This window comes from Eleutherodactylus coqui, chromosome 13 (assembly GCF_035609145.1).
Source record: "Eleutherodactylus coqui strain aEleCoq1 chromosome 13, aEleCoq1.hap1, whole genome shotgun sequence".
NCBI lineage: Eukaryota > Metazoa > Chordata > Amphibia > Anura > Eleutherodactylidae > Eleutherodactylus > Eleutherodactylus coqui.
In genome coordinates this window covers 99,121,467-99,140,683 of record NC_089849.1, presented here as the reverse complement: position 1 = coordinate 99,140,683, position 19,217 = coordinate 99,121,467, and the positions used below count along the sequence as shown (strand labels likewise).

The 19,217-nt window shown below is 42.6% G+C and overlaps 1 protein-coding gene across 1 annotated transcript in view; it reads left to right on the top strand.

Annotated features, from left to right (window-relative positions):
• Positions 1–517: 517 nt before the first annotated feature.
• Positions 518–19,217, top strand: part of GSG1L2 (GSG1 like 2) — a 78,215-nt gene continuing 59,515 nt past the window's right edge. Inside the window, exon 1 of the mRNA XM_066585856.1 lies at positions 518–815. Within this exon, the coding sequence (XP_066441953.1) occupies positions 518–815 (298 nt within the window). The remainder of the gene's footprint in view (positions 816–19,217) is intronic.

Sequence of the window (19,217 nt, the reverse complement as noted above, 5' to 3'; positions counted from 1 at the left end):
CACAGTATATATGTGATAGATATGTGATACATTGTTATCCGATAGATATGTGATATATTGTTATCTCACAGTATATATGTGATAGATATCACATATCTATCAGATAACAATGTATCACATATCTATCAGATAACAATGTATCAGATAATGTATCACATATCTATCAGATAACAATGTATCACATATCTATCAGATAACAATGTATCACATATCTATCAGATAACAATGTATCACATATCTATCAGATAACAATGTATCACATATCTCTCACAGATACACCGTGTCAGATAATGTATCAATCTATCACATAGAGAACAATGAACAATGTATCCGTCTTCTCTCCCGGTGGACACTCAGGTGGCTCTCCCCGGATCAGTAGTCTCCCTTGCGGTGACAGTCAGCAGGTTGGTCACACATGACTGGGGCTCCTGGTCCACACTGTCATCGGGAGGAGGAGAGGAGGCGGCAGCAGCTCCCACATCCCCCGCTCCTCAGTCAGGCTGGCTGCAGTGCCGGGATGGACCGGCGGCGGAGAGCCAGCATCGCCCTCACCCTCAACTTCCTGTCCCTTCTGTTCTCCGTCACTGCCTTCTGCAGCAGCTACTGGTGCCAGGGGGTCCGCAAGGTGCCCAAACCCTTCTGCACGGGGCGAGCCTGGGAGAAGACTGCCCTCTGCATCCGCTACAACAACTCCGAGTCCAACGGCAGCAGCAGCGCGGTGCAGTACTCGTGGGAGACCGGCGACGACAAGTTCATCGAGCGCCACTTCCATGCCGGGATCTGGTACTCGTGCGAGGAGAACGTCAGCGGGGACGGTAGGTGAGCGGGCACAGTGTACCGCACACTCAGATCTGCTACATCAGACCCAACTCTACTGCATCTAACATGTTTAGCAATAGTATACTATGCTTAATCAGACAAGACACATTCAGCTCTGCTACATCAGACCCAACTCCACTGCATCTGACATGTTCAGTAATAGTATACTATGCTCAATCAGACAAGACACATTCAGCTCTGCTACATCAGACCCAACTCCACTGCAACTGACCTGTTCAACAATAGTATACTATGCTCAATCGGACAAGACACATTCAGCTCTGCTACATCAGACCCAACTCCACTGCATCTGACCTGTTCAACAATAGTATACTATGCTCAATCAGACAAGACACACTCAGCTCTGCTACATCAAACCCAACTCCACTGCATCCGACATGTTCAGCAATAGTATACTATGCTCAATCGGACAAGACACATTCAGCTCTGCTACATCAAACCCAACTCCACTGCATCTGACATGTTTAGTAATAGTATACTATGCTCAATCAGACAAGACACATTCAGCTCTGCTACATCAGACCCAACTCCACTGCAACTGACCTGTTCAACAATAGTATACTATGCTCAATCGGACAAGACACATTCAGCTCTGCTACATCAGACCCAACTCCACTGCATCTGACCTGTTCAACAATAGTATACTATGCTCAATCAGACAAGACACACTCAGCTCTGCTACATCAAACCCAACTCCACTGCATCCGACATGTTCAGCAATAGTATACTATGCTCAATCGGACAAGACACATTCAGCTCTGCTACATCAAACCCAACTCCACTGCATCTGACATGTTTAGTAATAGTATACTATGCTCAATCAGACAAGACACATTCAGCTCTGCTACATCAGACCCAACTCCACTGCAACTGACCTGTTCAACAATAGTATACTATGCTCAATCGGACAAGACACATTCAGCTCTGCTACATCAGACCCAACTCCACTGCATCTGACCTGTTCAACAATAGTATACTATGCTCAATCAGACAAGACACACTCAGCTCTGCTACATCAAACCCAACTCCACTGCATCCGACATGTTCAGCAATAGTATACTATGCTCAATCGGACAAGACACATTCAGCTCTGCTACATCAAACCCAACTCCACTGCATCTGACATGTTTAGTAATAGTATACTATGCTCAATCAGACAAGACACATTCAGCTTTGCTACATCAGACCCAACTCCACTGCATCTGACCTGTTCAACAATAGTATACTATGCTCAATCGGACAGACACATTCAGCTCTGCTACATCAGACCCAACTCCACTGCATCTGACATGTTTAGCAATAGTATACTATGCTCAATCAGACAAGACACATTCAGCTCTACTACATCAGACACAACTCCACTGCATCTGACATGTTCAGCAATAGTATACTATGCTCAATCAGACAAGGCACATTCAGCTCTGCTACATTAGACCCAACTCCACTACATCCGATAAGTTCAGCAATAGTATACTATGCTCAATCGGACAAGACACATTCAGCTCTGCTACATCAGACCCAACTCCACTGCATCTGACATGTTCAGCAATAGTATACTATGCTCAATCTGACAAGACACATTCAGCTCTGCTACATCAGACCCAATTCCACTGCATCCGATATGTTCAGCAATAGTATACTATGCTCAATCAGACAAGGCACATTCAGCTCTGCTACATCAGACCCAACTCCACTGCATCTGACATGTTCAGCAATAGTATACTATGCTCAATCAGACAAGACACATTCAGCTCTGCTACATCAGACCCAACTCCACTGCATCTAACATGTTTAGCAATAGTATACTATGCTCAATCGGACAGACACATTCAGCTCTGCTACATCAGACCCAACTCCACTGCATCTGACATGTTTAGCAATAGTATACTATGCTCAATCAGACAAGACACATTCAGCTCTGCTACATCAGACCCAACTCCACTGCAACTGACCTATTCAACAACAGTATACTATGCTCAATCGGACAAGACACATTCAGCTCTGCTACATCAGACCCAACTCCACTGCATCTGACATGTTTAGCAATAGTATACTATGCTCAATCAGACAAGACACATTCAGCTCTGCTACATCAGACCCAACTCCACTGCAACTGACCTATTCAACAATAGTATACTATGCTCAATCGGACAAGACACATTCAGCTCTCCTACATCAGACCCAGACCCAACTCCACTGCATCTAATGTTTAGCAATAGTATACTATGCTCAATCGGACAAGACACATTCAGCTCTGCTACATCAGACCCAGACCCAACTCCACTGCATCTAATGTTTAGCAATAGTATACTATGCTCAATCAGACAAGACACATTCAGCTCTGCTACATCAGACCCAACTCCACTGCATCTGACATGTTCAGCAATAGTATACTATGCTCAATCAGACAAGACACATTCAGCTCTGCTACATCAGACCCAACTCCACTGCATCTGACATGTTCAGCAATAGTATACTATGCTCAATCAGACAAGACACATTCAGCTCTGCTACATCAGACCCAACTCCACTGCATCCAACATGTTTAGCAATAGTATACTATGCTCAATCGGACAAGACACATTCAGCTCTGCTACATCAGACCCAGACCCAACTCCACTGCATCTAATGTTTAGCAATAGTATACTATGCTCAATCAGACAAGACACATTCAGCTCTGCTACATCAGACCCAACTCCACTGCATCTGACATGTTCAGTAATAGTATACTATGCTCAATCAGACAAGACACATTCAGCTCTGCTACATCAGACCCAACTTCACTGCAACTGACCTGTTCAACAATAGTATACTATGCTCAATCAGACAAGACACATTCAGCTCTGCTACATCAGACCCAACTCCACTGCATCTGACCTGTTCAACAATAGTATACTATGCTCAATCAGACAAGACACATTCAGCTCTGCTACATCAGACCCAGACCCAACTCCACTGCATCTAATGTTTAGCAATAGTATACTATGCTCAATCGGACAAGACACATTCAGCTCTGCTACATCAGACCCAGACCCAACTCCACTGCATCTAATGTTTAGCAATAGTATACTATGCTCAATCAGACAAGACACATTCAGCTCTGCTACATCAGACCCAACTCCACTGCATCTGACATGTTCAGTAATAGTATACTATGCTCAATCAGACAAGACACATTCAGCTCTGCTACATCAGACCCAACTCCACTGCAACTGACCTGTTCAACAATAGTATACTATGCTCAATCAGACAAGACACATTCAGCTCTGCTACATCAGACCCAACTCCACTGCATCTGACCTGTTCAACAATAGTATACTATGCTCAATCAGACAAGACACATTCAGCTCTACTACATCAGACCCAACTCCACTGCATCTGACATGTTCAGTAATAGTATACTATGCTCAATCAGACAAGACACATTCAGCTCTACTACATCAGACCCAACTCCACTGCATCTGACATGTTCAGTAATAGTATACTATGCTCAATCAGACAAGACACATTCAGCTCTACTACATCAGACCCAACTCCACTGCATCCGACATGTTCAGCAATAGTATACTATGCTCAATCAGACAAGACACATTCAGCTCTGCTACATCAGACCCAACTCCACTGCAACTGACCTGTTCAGCAATAGTATACTATGCTCAATCAGACAAGACACATTCAGCTCTGCTACATCAGACCCAACTCCACTGCATCTGACATGTTCAGCAATAGTATACTATGCTCAATCAGACAAGACACATTCAGCTCTGCTACATCAGACCCAACTCCACTGCATCTGACCTGTTCAACAATAGTATACTATGCTCAATCGGACAGACACATTCAGCTCTGCTACATCAGACCCAACTCCACTGCATCTGACATGTTCAGTAATAGTATACTATGCTCAATCAGACAAGACACATTCAGCTCTGCTACATCAGACCCAACTCCACTGCATCTGACATGTTTAGCAATAGTATACTATGCTCAATCAGACAAGACACATTCAGCTCTACTACATCAGACCCAACTCCACTGCATCTGACATGTTTAGCAATAGTATACTATGCTCAATCAGACAAGACACATTCAGCTCTACTACATCAGACCCAGACCTAACTCCACTGCATCTGACATGTCTGATTGAGCATAGTATACTATTACTGAACATGTTAGATGCAGTGGAGTTAGGTCTGGGTCTGATGTAGCAGAGCTGAATGTGTCTTGTCTGATTTGAGCATAGTATACTATTGCTGAACATGTCAGATGCAGTGGAGTTGGGTCTGATGTAGCAGAGCTGAATGTGTCTTGTCTGATTGAGCATAGTATACTATTACTGAACAAGACACATTCAGCTCTGCTACATCAGACCCAACTCCACTGCATCCGACATGTTCAACAACAGTATACTATGCTCAATCGGACAAGACCCATTCAGCTCTGCTACATCAGACCCAACTCCACTGCATCTGACCTGTTCAACAACAGTATACTATGCTCAATCGGACAAGACCCATACAGCTCTGCTACATCAGACCCAACTCCACTGCATCTGACCTGTTCAACAACAGTATACTATGCTCAATCAGACAAGACCCATTCAGCTCTGCTACATCAGACCCTACTGCACTGTATCTGACATGTTCAATAATGCTATATCCCTGGTCAATCTAACAAGACACTTTCAGCTTTGCTACATCAGACCCTACTGCACTGTATCTGACATGTTCAATAATGCCATATCACTACAGCATCTGAAAAGACACTCTGCTCTGCTACGTCAGACCCAACTGCACTGTATCTGACATGTTCAACAATGGTATACTATGTTCAATCAGACCCTACTGCACTGTATCTGACATGTTCAACAATGCTATGACCCTGCAGAATCTGATAAGAGACACACTCAGCTCTGCTACCTCAGACCCAACTCCACTGTATCGGACATATTCAACAATGCTATATCACTGCAGAATCTGATAAGACACTCAGCTCTGCTACACCTAATAGACTCAACTCCACTGTATCTGACATATTCAGCAATGCTATATCACTGCTAAATCAGACAAGACGCACTCAGCTCTGCTGCTTCTGACCTATGAAAACCTGCTACATCGGATAGATTCATTACTACTACATCTGAGAGGACACACATTCAGCTCTACTACATTTCATAGTCAGCACTGCTGCACCTGTAATCTGCCACGTCACATACATTCAGTAGTATGACATCTGACGGGCCGCTCCTACGAGATATTCATGTGATGGGATTGTCAGTTACACGCTGTTCTAATAGTAAAAACAGAAAATCCCAAGTGCAGCGATGCAATGCTTGGCAAGCACAGGTTAACAAGTGTGATATTGGTCCGAGGAACTCGAACATGTAAATACAGCCTGAAAATAAGACCTAGCATAATTTTCCAGGATTTTTCCGGATGCAAAATGATTTTTAAGGATTTTTGAGGATGCTTGAAATATAAGCCCTACTCCAAAATTAAGTGCTGCTTACAGTTAATTAAAAAAGGTAATTTGAATAGTGTCCAGGCAGCTATACATGTAAAAAAAGTTAAACCTTTTTGAGCAAAAATTAATGACACTGTCTTATTTTCGGGGAAACACGGTAGATTCAGATCTACAATACTCAGTTCTGCTGCAGCACATCAACTCAGCAGTGCTATATCTGACACACTCAACACTGCTATATATGATACTCAGCACCACTACATCTGACATACTCATCTCTCCTACATCACATATACGAAGCCCATTGACTTTAAGGGCGGCTTCACATGAGCCTATGAGCAAATACACTTGCCTCACACAACGTATTTGCGCATTGAACGTGGTTGGTTTGTCTGGTGATCGGTGTACAGTACTGTAATTCTTGCGCACGCAGGGCCAGTTCACGTGACGCACCCTTCCTGTGGTTTAAACGCCTAATGAGGTCCAAGTGTGGCGTTCTTCCCGTAGGATTGTGCAGCGTATTGCGCATTTGCATGTAGGGAGTCTGTATTTGCGCACTTCTCATAGACTTCTGTGGGGCCTTTGGTGCGCAGGAAAATAGAGCTGCACCTATTTTTTGCACATTTATACACAAAATATGCGAATTGCACAAACCGCTTTCACCCTGACAGAGGCCGGCCGGACCCCAGTGTAGTCAGCAGGGGCCCTGCGCTTCTGTCATGGGGTGGATTGGTTTGGGTAAGGATTCCATTCTCCTGCTCCTGTAACAAAGCAGGAAGATGGAAACTCGCATACATCCCCGCTGGTGTGACAGCACTGCTACATCTAGAACAGTGAACTTGGCCAGATCTGATACACTGCTCCGTCAGATATAGTCGGCTCTGCTGCATTGGATATGGTCGGCTCTGCTGCATCTGCCGTAATTTCTGTAGCACCTCATATAAATAAATCTCGTTATTTGTATAGCGCCAGTTATTCCAGTTTAGTTCTGCACAGTACGATTGTGCATAGGTATAGTGTGTTTTGCGAAATGAACAAGTTTTTTTTGCGCTTGCGTTGGCGTGTTTTACTGTACTTCTTGCGCCCGTGAGACATATTTATTTGCTCACGGCAAACAAAGACGCGCCGATTGAAATGGCTAATTAGTCTAATGAGCTCCAGATGTGTTCGCCTTCCAGCACAATTATTGCATCTCCTTGCATATTGCAGCGGAAAATACGGAGATGTGACTAAACCATTTAATTCAACGGGCTCTGTTCCCTGCGCATTGCGCTCAAATACGTCTGTGCGAATCTAGCCTAAGGATCTGTAGCGCTGCTGTGTCTGACAAGTACGACACGCGATGAACTCACCTATGGTGTATCTGACATGTTTAGCTCTACAGCATCTGATAAGCTCACATCTGAAATTGGGGATAGATTCAACTCTGCTACATCTAACAAACACAGCTCTGCTATGCAGCATGTAGAAAACGCAGCTGTGCTTTATGACAGACTAGCTTACCCGTCGTGCATTGCTGCAAAGACAGACATACATACATACATTCGTTTTTATATATCTAGATAACAACCAATCACAGCGCAGCTTTTAAGTTACCTCAGCGGTATAATATATAACAACCAATCACAGCACAGCAGCTTTCATGTTACCTCAGCAGTATAATAGCAACCAATCACAGCGCAGCTTTCATGTTACCTCAGCGGTATAATATATAGCAACCAATCACAGCACAGCTTTCATTTTACCTCAGGATTCTCAATATCCAGCAATTGTCTTGCGAAACGTTCGGCGGATGCATCATTTTGTAGTTGAACACTCATCCCGTCGCTCGTAATGCCTTTTGCTTTTGTGCTTGAGATGGAAATCAAACGATCTTTGTCTGGGGGGCATAACTGTCGACGATGCTCGCACGAGCGCCACCTATCGTAGGATAGTTGTACTATGCCGGTAAACTTCAAAGGAGTGTACTCAGCAACTTCCCAAAGTCTCATGGCAATTAGATGAATGATGTAGTAATGCATAAAGGACAGACATACATTCCTTTTTATATATATAGATGACATCAGGAAGTGAGAGAATTAGATTCCGTACGTAAAATTTGGACGCTAATTCTTTGGCGCTTAGAATTGAATAATCGAGTTGGGACCCATTAACTTTTTCTATTTATGACATAATAAATGTTCGTGCCGAATTTCAGGTTTCTATGACATTGGGAAGTGAGAGAATTAGATTCTGTACATAAAATTTGGACACTAGTTCTTTTGCGCTTAGAATTGAATAATCGAGTTGGGACCCATTAGCTTTTCCTATTTATGACATAATCAATGCCCGTGCAAAATTTCATGTTTCTACGACATCAGGAAGTGAGAGAATTAGTGGCAATGATGGAAATCAAACGATCTACGTGGGGGGGGCATAACTGTCGACGCTCGCACGCGCGCCATTTATCATAGGATAGTTGTACTATGCCTATAATCTTCCCAGGAGTGTACTCAACAACTTCCCAAAGTTTCATGGCGATCGGATGAATGGTGTAGTAGCGCATAAAGGACAAACACACAGACAGACATACATTCAATTTTATATATATAGATGCAGCTCTCTAGAGATTCAGAGCCGCATCATCTGCCAGACTGAGTTCTGTTCCATTTCGTGCACCCAGCTCTGACATGAAGGGGTTAATATAACGTTTCTGCCGCTCCCTCCCGGTTGGGGGGGTTATATGAAGCTGAGCCGGGAGTGTAATATCCTGTTCTGTCTGCTACTTTAAAGGGAAGCTGTCATCAATTTTTAACAATGCAGCCTCTGATGAACCTTTGAGGGACCTTTCACACGGGACGGAGTTGTCAGCAGGACGCAGCGCGGATACGGATTCCGTCATTTAGGCCTTATTCACACAAATGGCCAAAAAACGCAACCGTCTGAAGCGCCGGATTCCAATGCATCCGTTCAGATGCGCAATTTTCTGGTGTGTGAAATCGTCCGTCCAGAAAAGATGGCGTATACGGTGCCGATGACGGACGTCTTTTGGCCGGAATACGCAGGCCGTACCGTAGGTACATAGGAGGTAGTATTATAGAGCCGTCAGTGAAGGGGGAGGGTGTTTAGAAACGCGAGCCGCGGCTGAAGTCTCTTCCCTTCCCCTTGCTGGCAACTCCCATAGGCTGGGGAGGAAGGGAGAGGGAATTTAGGGTGGCAGGCGCTGCTGAAGTCCCTCCCATTGCTTCTATGGGATCTTCTATTACCGCAATCAGCCGGCAAGGGGCGGAGGAGAGACCTTAGTAGCGCTTAGCAAGGAATTACGGGCTGCGGCGTATATACGCCACGCCCGGCCGTGTGACTGGGTGGGAAAACGAGTGATTTTAGCTGCGAGTTGGTCGCGGCCTTCTCTAGCTCATGGAATTTTCGAGCCAAAGATCGCAGCGCCCGTGGGAAAGAGCCCTTCATGCAGATTTAGTTGTGTTAACTGCAGAATGCTTGCAGAATTTCTAGGCTTTTTTCCCGTAGACTTTAATTACATCTGTATGTTCGCAATCTGCAATAACAATTCCGCAAGACGTCCGTAATTTCGATATTGTGACCGTCCGCACGGACTAATCCTGTCCTGTGTGAAAGGTTCCTGAGGGCTTATTCACATGAACGCATTCGCACTGCGTATTACATGTGCAAAATTAGTGTGCGCAATACACTGAATAGAGCCCACTGATTTCACTGGGTTCAGTCACATGCACTTTTTGCGCACGCATTTCAGACAAAAATAACGCATGTCCTGTTGCGCCCGAACATAGTACATATCAAACTAGTAAACCTAGTTGTCCATTGAAATCAATGGAAGTATGCTTGTGTGCACAAATGCGCATGGCATGTGCGAGCAAAAAATACGCTATAATATATTTATATATATATATATATATTATGCTTAGGCCTCATTCACACGGGCAACACGTTATCCCCACGAGCAAATCGCATCGATATCGCATAGCTGGGCCGTGGCATATTGCTGCGGTTTCTCGCAATACCACGATTTTGTAGCGCTATATGCGAGGATTTTTTTAGGGGGTGGGGTTTGAAATATAAGCCCTACCCTGAAAATGGCAACCCTTGTTGCTGCAGAAAAAATAAATACAGTATACTTCACCTAGAAGCGCTGTTCGGGGCTCCGCTGCAGCTTCTCTCCGTTCTCCGGCACTGGTCGTCTTCATCTCTTCTGGCCGGGGATTGAAAAATCCCTGTCTCCTTAAAGCGCAGACTGTGATTGGCTGATGTTTACCCAATCAGAGCCGGCGCTCAATGAATGGCTGTGATTGGTTCATCGAGCACTGGGTGTGATTGGCTAAGCCTCAGCCAATCAGAGGCAGCGCTCCCAGGAGGCGGGTATTTTTTAAATCTTTTACCAGAAGAGATGAAGAAAAATAGTGCTGGGGACCCCGGGAGAAGCTGCAGCGGAGCCGGACATTGCTTCTAAGGTGATGTATGTGGTGGGTTTTTTTTCCTGCAGCTGGGGCTTAGTTCAGGGCTTTGACAGTAGGATTTTTCAGGATTTCTCATGCTACAAAACATGGCAGTTGTGAATTAACCCATAGGAAAGCATGGGCTTCACATACAAAACTCCCAGGTGTTGTAACGTTTTCACAGTCGGCCGATATACGCTACCATCTGATGTATTGGATTCCAAAGCATCAGATCAGACGGGCGATTTTCCCCCCTGCCGCGTAAAAGCGCCTGGCCAGCCACGATAGCGCATTTTTGCTGGGAGCTTTTACTTCCTCCCCCTTCTTTCCTCCCCTCTGCCCCTTGCCAACTGTTGCAATAGGAGGGGCGGAGCTAGTTTAAACTCCCGCCCCGCCCCGCCCCCTCACATTGGCTGCAGAGAGGGGGGCAGGAGTTTAGCACACTAGCTCTCCCACCGTCCCATTGCGGTCTTGGTGTATATACCCCGGGCTCAGCCCATCTGAACGGGCGCACAAACGTTAGATTTGTGCGCCCATTCACGCCGCCAGTGGGTGACTGTAAAACCGCCGATGCCCGTGTGAATAAGCCCTTAGTGACTGAGAAGGACTTGAATGAGCGCTGATAAACCCAGACGACTAGTGAACGAGCCAACGATGGCTCTTATGGCTACAAAAAAAGAACGATCAACAAAAAGCGAACAATTATCATTCGCCGTTCGGTCGTTGGCTGCGCTTATACTGAATGATCATCGTTCACTTTTGCTCGTTTGAATGATTTTTTTATTTTTTTTGAACCGTAATCATTCCGTCTAAAGGGGCCCCTGCAGCGTGGCTAATGAGATTCCCGTGCCCCGAGTCCTTTACCTTCTGCTTTTGAAGTTTTCCTGTATTAAAAGTTGAAGCAAGTCAGCGCCAGGCTCGCCCTGCTCTCGATTGGCATGCATGCTGATTTCTCTTCCAATCCCGCGTAGCGCCGTACCACGCCCTGCCCGCGCCTGCGCACCTCCGCTCTCCCTTACTTGCTGAGACTTTAGCGGCGTACTGCGCATGCACCTTGAGAATCCTTACTCCTATAGTCATCTGACCTTGGGAGTAACAATCCTCCAGGCGCATGCGCGGTTCGCCACTGAAGTTACAGCTATAGACAGCTGAGATGTGCCAGCGCGGCAGGGTTTGCTAAGGCGCCAGTGCAGGATTACAACGGAAAGGAGACCTCTGTATGCATGCTAATCGAGAACGGGCGATCAGGCGTTGAGTGAAAAAACGGACTTTAATGTAAAATGTTATCAGTTAGAATATAGCGCCGGAAAACCTCAAAAGCAGATTGTATATCGGTACCGACACGGACTAGAAGTAGCGGTAAGGAAATGTCATTGGCAGCGCTCTTAGAGATTTATCATGGATTGCATTGCAAAAAGCTGCTGACCACTTCCCTTTAAGGCCTTATGCACACGGGCATTTTTACGCAGCTAATTTGGACGTGATAAAGTAGCGCGACCTTCTGAAGGATCGGTACCCAATGTATTAATTGAGATGAGCAATTTTTAGTTTGTGTAAAATGTAGTGCAGGGAATGATAGGACATTGGCAACTGATTTTATAAGTCCTCTCTTCTGTACATAGGGGGGCAGTATTATAGTAGTTATATTCTTGTACATAGGGGGCAGTATTATAGTAGTTCTATTCTTGTACATAAGGGGCAGTATTATAGTAGTTATATTCTTGTACATAGGAGGCAGTATTATAGTAGTTATATTCTTGTACATAGGGGGCAGTATTATAGTAGTTCTATTCTTGTACATAAGGGGCAGTATTATAGTAGTTATATTCTTGTACATAGGAGGCAGTATTATAGTAGTTATATTCTTGTACATAGGAGGCAGTATTATAGTAGTTATATTCTTGTACATAGGGGGCAGTATTATAGTAGTTATATTCTTGTACATAGGGGCAGTATTATAGTAGTTATATTCTTGTACATATGGGGCAGTATTATAGTAGTTCTATTCTTGTACATAAGGGGCAGTATTATAGTAGTTATATTCTTGTACATAGGGAGCAGTATTATAGTAGTTATATTCTAGTACATAGGGAGCAGTATTATAGTAGTTATATTCTTGTACATAGGGGGCAGTATTATAGTAGTTATATTCTTGTACATAGGGGGCAGTATTATAGTAGTTATATTCTTGTACACAGGGGGGCAGTATTATAGTAGTTATATTCTTGTACATAGGAGGTAGTATTATAGTAGTTATATTCTTGTACATAGGGGCCAGTATTATAGTAGTTCTATTCTTGTACATAAGGGGCAGTATTATAGTAGTTATATTCTTGTACATAGGGGGGCAGTATTATAGTAGTTATATTCTTGTACATAGGAGGTAGTATTATAGTAGTTATATTCTTGTACATAGGGGCAGTATTATAGCAGTTATATTCTTGCACATAGGGGGGCAGTATTATAGTAGTTATATTCTTGCACATAGGGGGGCAGTATTATAGCAGTTATATTCCTGTACATAGGGAGCAGTATTATAGTAGTTATATTCTTGTACATAGGGGGCAGTATTATAGTAGTTCTATTCTTGTACATAAGGGGCAGTATTATAGTAGTTATATTCTTGTACATAGGAGGCAGTATTATAGTAGTTATATTCTTGTACATAGGGGGCAGTATTATAGTAGTTCTATTCTTGTACATAAGGGGCAGTATTATAGTAGTTATATTCTTGTACATAGGAGGCAGTATTATAGTAGTTATATTCTTGTACATAGGGGCAGTATTATAGTAGTTATATTCTTGTACATATGGGGCAGTATTATAGTAGTTCTATTCTTGTACATAAGGGGCAGTATTATAGTAGTTATATTCTTGTACATAGGGAGCAGTATTATAGTAGTTATATTCTAGTACATAGGGAGCAGTATTATAGTAGTTATATTCTTGTACATAGGGGGCAGTATTATAGTAGTTATATTCTTGTACATAGGGGGCAGTATTATAGTAGTTATATTCTTGTACACAGGGGGGCAGTATTATAGTAGTTATATTCTTGTACATAGGAGGTAGTATTATAGTAGTTATATTCTTGTACATAGGGGCCAGTATTATAGTAGTTCTATTCTTGTACATAAGGGGCAGTATTATAGTAGTTATATTCTTGTACATAGGGGGGCAGTATTATAGTAGTTATATTCTTGTACATAGGAGGTAGTATTATAGTAGTTATATTCTTGTACATAGGGGCAGTATTATAGCAGTTATATTCTTGCACATAGGGGGGCAGTATTATAGTAGTTATATTCTTGCACATAGGGGGGCAGTATTATAGCCGTTATATTCCTGTACATAGGGAGCAGTATTATAGTAGTTATATTCTTGTACATAGGGGGCAGTATTATAGTAGTTCTATTCTTGTACATAAGGGGCAGTATTATAGTAGTTATATTCTTGTACATAGGAGGCAGTATTATAGTAGTTATATTCTTGTACATATGGGGCAGTATTATAGTAGTTCTATTCTTGTACATAAGGGGCAGTATTATAGTAGTTATATTCTTGTACATAGGGAGCAGTATTATAGTAGTTATATTCTAGTACATAGGGAGCAGTATTATAGTAGTTATATTCTTGTACATAGGGGGCAGTATTATAGTAGTTATATTCTTGTACATAGGGGGCAGTATTATAGTAGTTATATTCTTGTACACAGGGGGGCAGTATTATAGTAGTTATATTCTTGTACATAGGAGGTAGTATTATAGTAGTTATATTCTTGTACATAGGGGCCAGTATTATAGTAGTTCTATTCTTGTACATAAGGGGCAGTATTATAGTAGTTATATTCTTGTACATAGGGGGGCAGTATTATAGTAGTTATATTCTTGTACATAGGAGGTAGTATTATAGTAGTTATATTCTTGTACATAGGGGCAGTATTATAGCAGTTATATTCTTGCACATAGGGGGGCAGTATTATAGTAGTTATATTCTTGCACATAGGGGGGCAGTATTATAGCAGTTATATTCCTGTACATAGGGAGCTGTATTATAGTAGTTATATTCTTGTACATAGGGGGCAGTATTATAGTAGTTCTATTCTTGTACATAAGGGGCAGTATTATAGTAGTTATATTCTTGTACATAGGAGGCAGTATTATAGTAGTTATATTCTTGTACATAGGGGGCAGTATTATAGTAGTTCTATTCTTGTACATAAGGGGCAGTATTTATAGTAGTTATATTCTTGTACATAGGAGGCAGTATTATAGTAGTTATATTCTAGTACATAGGGAGCAGTATTATAGTAGTTATATTCTAGTACATAGGGAGCAGTATTATAGTAGTTATATTCTTGTACATAGGGGGCAGTATTATAGTAGTTATATTCTTGTACATAGGGGGCAGTATTATAGTAGTTATATTCTTGTACACAGGGGGGCAGTATTATAGTAGTTCTATTCTTGTACATAAGGGGCAGTATTATAGTAGTTATATTCTTGTACATAGGGGGGCAGTATTATAGTAGTTATATTCTTGTACATAGGAGGTAGTATTATAGTAGTTATATTCTTGTACATAGGGGCAGTATTATAGCAGTTATATTCTTGCACATAGGGGGGCAGTATTATAGTAGTTATATTCTTGGCAAGAATATAACTACTATAATACTGCCCCCCTATGTGCAAGAATATAACTGCTATAATACTGCCCCCCTATGTGCAAGAATTTCTTGCACATAGGGGGGCAGTATTATAGCAGTTATATTCCTGTACATAGGGAGCAGTATTATAGTAGTTATATTCTTGTACATAGGGGGGCAGTATTATAGCAGTTATATTCTTGTACATAGGGGGCAGTATTATAGTAGTTATATTCTTGCACATAGGGGGGCAGTATTATAGCAGTTATATTCTTGTACATAGGAGGCAGTATTATAGTAATTATATTCTTGTACATAGGGGACAGTATTATAGTAGTTATATTCTTGTACATAGGGGGCACTATTATAGTAGTTATATTCTTGTATATAGGAGGCAGTATTATAGTAGGTATATTCTTGTACATAAGAGCAGTATTATGGTCAGTATATTCTTGTACATAGGGGACAGTATGATAGTAGTTATATTCTTGTACATAGGGGACAGTATGATGGTAGTTATATTCTTGTACAAAGGGGGGCAGTATTATAGTAGTTATATTCTTGTACATAGAGGGCAGTATTATAGTAGTTATATTCTTGTACATAGGGGGCAGTATTATAGTAGTTATATTCTTGTACATAGGGGCAGTATTATAGTAGTTATATTCTTGTGCATAGGGGGACAGTATTATAGTAGTTATATTCTTGTACATAGGGGGGTAGTATGATAGTAGTTATATTCTGGTACATAGGGGGCAGTATTATAGTAGTTATATTCTTGTACATAGGGAGCAGTATTATAGTAGTTCTATTCTTGTACATAGGAGGCAGTATTATAGTAGTTATATTCTTGTACATAGGGGGGCAGTATTATAGTAGTTATATTCTTGTACATAGGGGGGTAGTATGATAGTAGTTATATTCTTGTACATAGGGGGGTAGTATGATAGTAGTTATATTCTTGTACATAGGAGGGTAGTATGATAGTAGTTATATTCTTGTACATAGGGGGGTAGTATGATAGTATATTGTCCGTAGGAGCGGAAACGGGTATGTGCCATAGTTTATTTAACATATTGAACTTTGCTACATCTGTATGATATACGAACTGCTGGTATAAATGGCTTCTTGTATATACTGATATGAGCAATGCTGATATAACCCTGCATATAATTATATATGTACAGTCTGTATTAGTAGAGTTACGTCTCTGAGGTACATACTATAGTTATATGCATTCATTTAGAATCCATTTCCGGTCTCTCTCTAACAACCATAGCAGTTTTAACCCCTTCCTCCCTGGAGCTGGTAATTGGTCTCTGATAATTGGTTCTATAGTCCTGAAAGGATAACTGGGGAAATAATGGTGCAGCAACAGCAGTAATTGTGATGGACTGGGGTTTGGTCCTCTTGACAAATCCTTTGATCTTTTCTATACAGCAGTGAATGATGAGATGAATTCATGAGTGAGGGTGAGCCAGTCCAAACTGCCGGTCCTAGAAGTCATCTGAGTCCTATTTCCAGGGATTTTAAGGCTTTACCAAGTGTTTTTTATATCTGAACCCCGAGTTGATTATGTAAAGTCTTCATCCCTCGCTGCTCGGCTGCAGAGGATACAAATCCTCATAGTGTTACTGCACATTAATACATTATTCCTCAGTGTATTAGATTCCAATTACAAATAAGCCCAGAGCCTCTAAAGCTGGATTCACACCGCCGTATTTGCACGTTCAAATTCTGTCACGCGCATTATATGCAGTACACCGGGTGGGTGGTTTCACACGGAAGAAAATCGGGCAATTTTCGTGTGATTTTCGTCTGATGCAAGAGTCCGTAAAAAAGTATGTTGTGAAACCAAGGATTTACAATAGTTTCCTTCTCATCTGCGATGTTTTCACGGATGTGATGTTGAGAGAACCAAAAATCCCAGCATGCATTATCTTCAATGTGTGATTTTCCTCCCCCCGCCCCCCCCCCATCCCACTCGTGTGCTTATGGAGGTTTCTTATCGCATCGCAACATGCTTTTGCGTTACAAAGCTCCAATGACACTACAAAACCTTTACAAAGTCCCATTGACTTTTTCACTCAAAAAAATTGCGCAAATTTATGGTGCGGTTTTATCTTTGGCGGCAGCGATGCGATGGGAGATTCTCCATAAAAAAGCATCGCTGACCTCACAAATCACAGTGAGTAAATATGCGAGCTTGCTGTGATTTTTATCGCGGCAAAATCGCGATCACCCGTGTGGAGTTAGCCTTACATCAACATGTAACACGTGCAGCTGCCGCACATTTTAAACATCCATAACCTGTAATGAGGTTATCACATGCATGTAACACGCCAAAATAGGATATGATGCGCTTTTTTTACGTGTGCAGAACGCACAGGAATAAATGCATATCTTAATGGACCTAAATCAACGGGCTTTTAGGGGTGCGTAATCTGCAGCCCCCATACACCCACGGGAGTGAGCCCTGAGGGGGGTTTCAGACGAATGTATTTGTGGAAGCATTTCCGTACGTGAAAATCCCACCCGTATAGCGCAATAAAGTGATGCCTTTGATTTTAATAGATTTGTTCAAGAAAACGTGTTTTTGCCGTGCAAACGCTTGGTCCGAGAAAAGATGGGTGCTGCTCTATCTTTGTCCATTATACACAGCAAGCTCCCAAAGACTAACATGACAGCTCAAAATAAGGGCGAGGGAGTTACTACTTTTTTCTGTATTTTCTCACCTCCCATAGACTTCTATGGCACTTTTGCTGTGCGAAGAGCAGGAAAATAGAGCAGGACCTACTTTTTTGCACTTGCACTAAATGCCATGCTAAACACACACATGAGATGAACCCATTGAAATCACTGGGTCGTATTCTCTGTTTAGCGTCTGCACTACTACCTATGCAAACATGGCCGTGTGACCCCCACCCTTAGTGCACAACCCATCCTTCAAAATCAGAGTGTCGAAGCTAGAAGTCCCAAGACCCTAATGTGTGAATCTGCACCAGGGCTCTCGTAAAGGTCAGCGGCCATTTAGGGCTAATGCCCACTGACGGATTATCGCTGCGGAAATCGCGGCCAGGCACCCGCCACGAATTCCGCAGTTATGTCCATCCATAGACATGCTGTGTTTAATGATTCTCGTCTGCCCCTGGGGGATAATCGCAGCATGTTCTATTCTATGCAGAAGAACACACGGACAGTCAATGGAAGTCGTTTGTCCCGTGATATTCCGCCGTGAGCGGAATCTGTGTCAGCGCCCAGCACATCTTGCACTGCGCATGCTGGTTCACCGGACTAGACACTCGCAGGGGGGCTCTGGGTCTGATTCTGCTGCAATATTTTGCCGCAGTCATGAGGCCTTAAAGTCCTGCTGTTCTCTTGCATAGTGGAGAGGTCATCGGGCCCCTAGAGGGTTGGAGCCACATCCTCTGCACTAGTGGGCTGAATCGCCAGTGTGGACCCACCTGTACAGAATACCCCACCACAAGTATTTGGACGGGGATGTAACTTCCATCGTTAAGTCTTTGTATAGCCCCACAGTAGATCTGATGCAGGAATCAGAATGTGATTGGCGGGTCGTCTCTGCTTCAGTTCAAGAGCAAAATGATTGTATTATCTGTTTAGTAATTACAGCCATTTCTCACAAAGATATTCTGTATGTCCGGGTTCAAAAGCAGAACGCTAAAGATTATTTTTATGTAATAGCTGCCGTAAGCAGGGGCAACACTGCACATTAACCCTTTGCAATCCAATTTTGGATTCAGGGTTTCCTAGGGGGCTTTCTCTTTCTGCCATTATACAATGGCGCCATTGGCTGG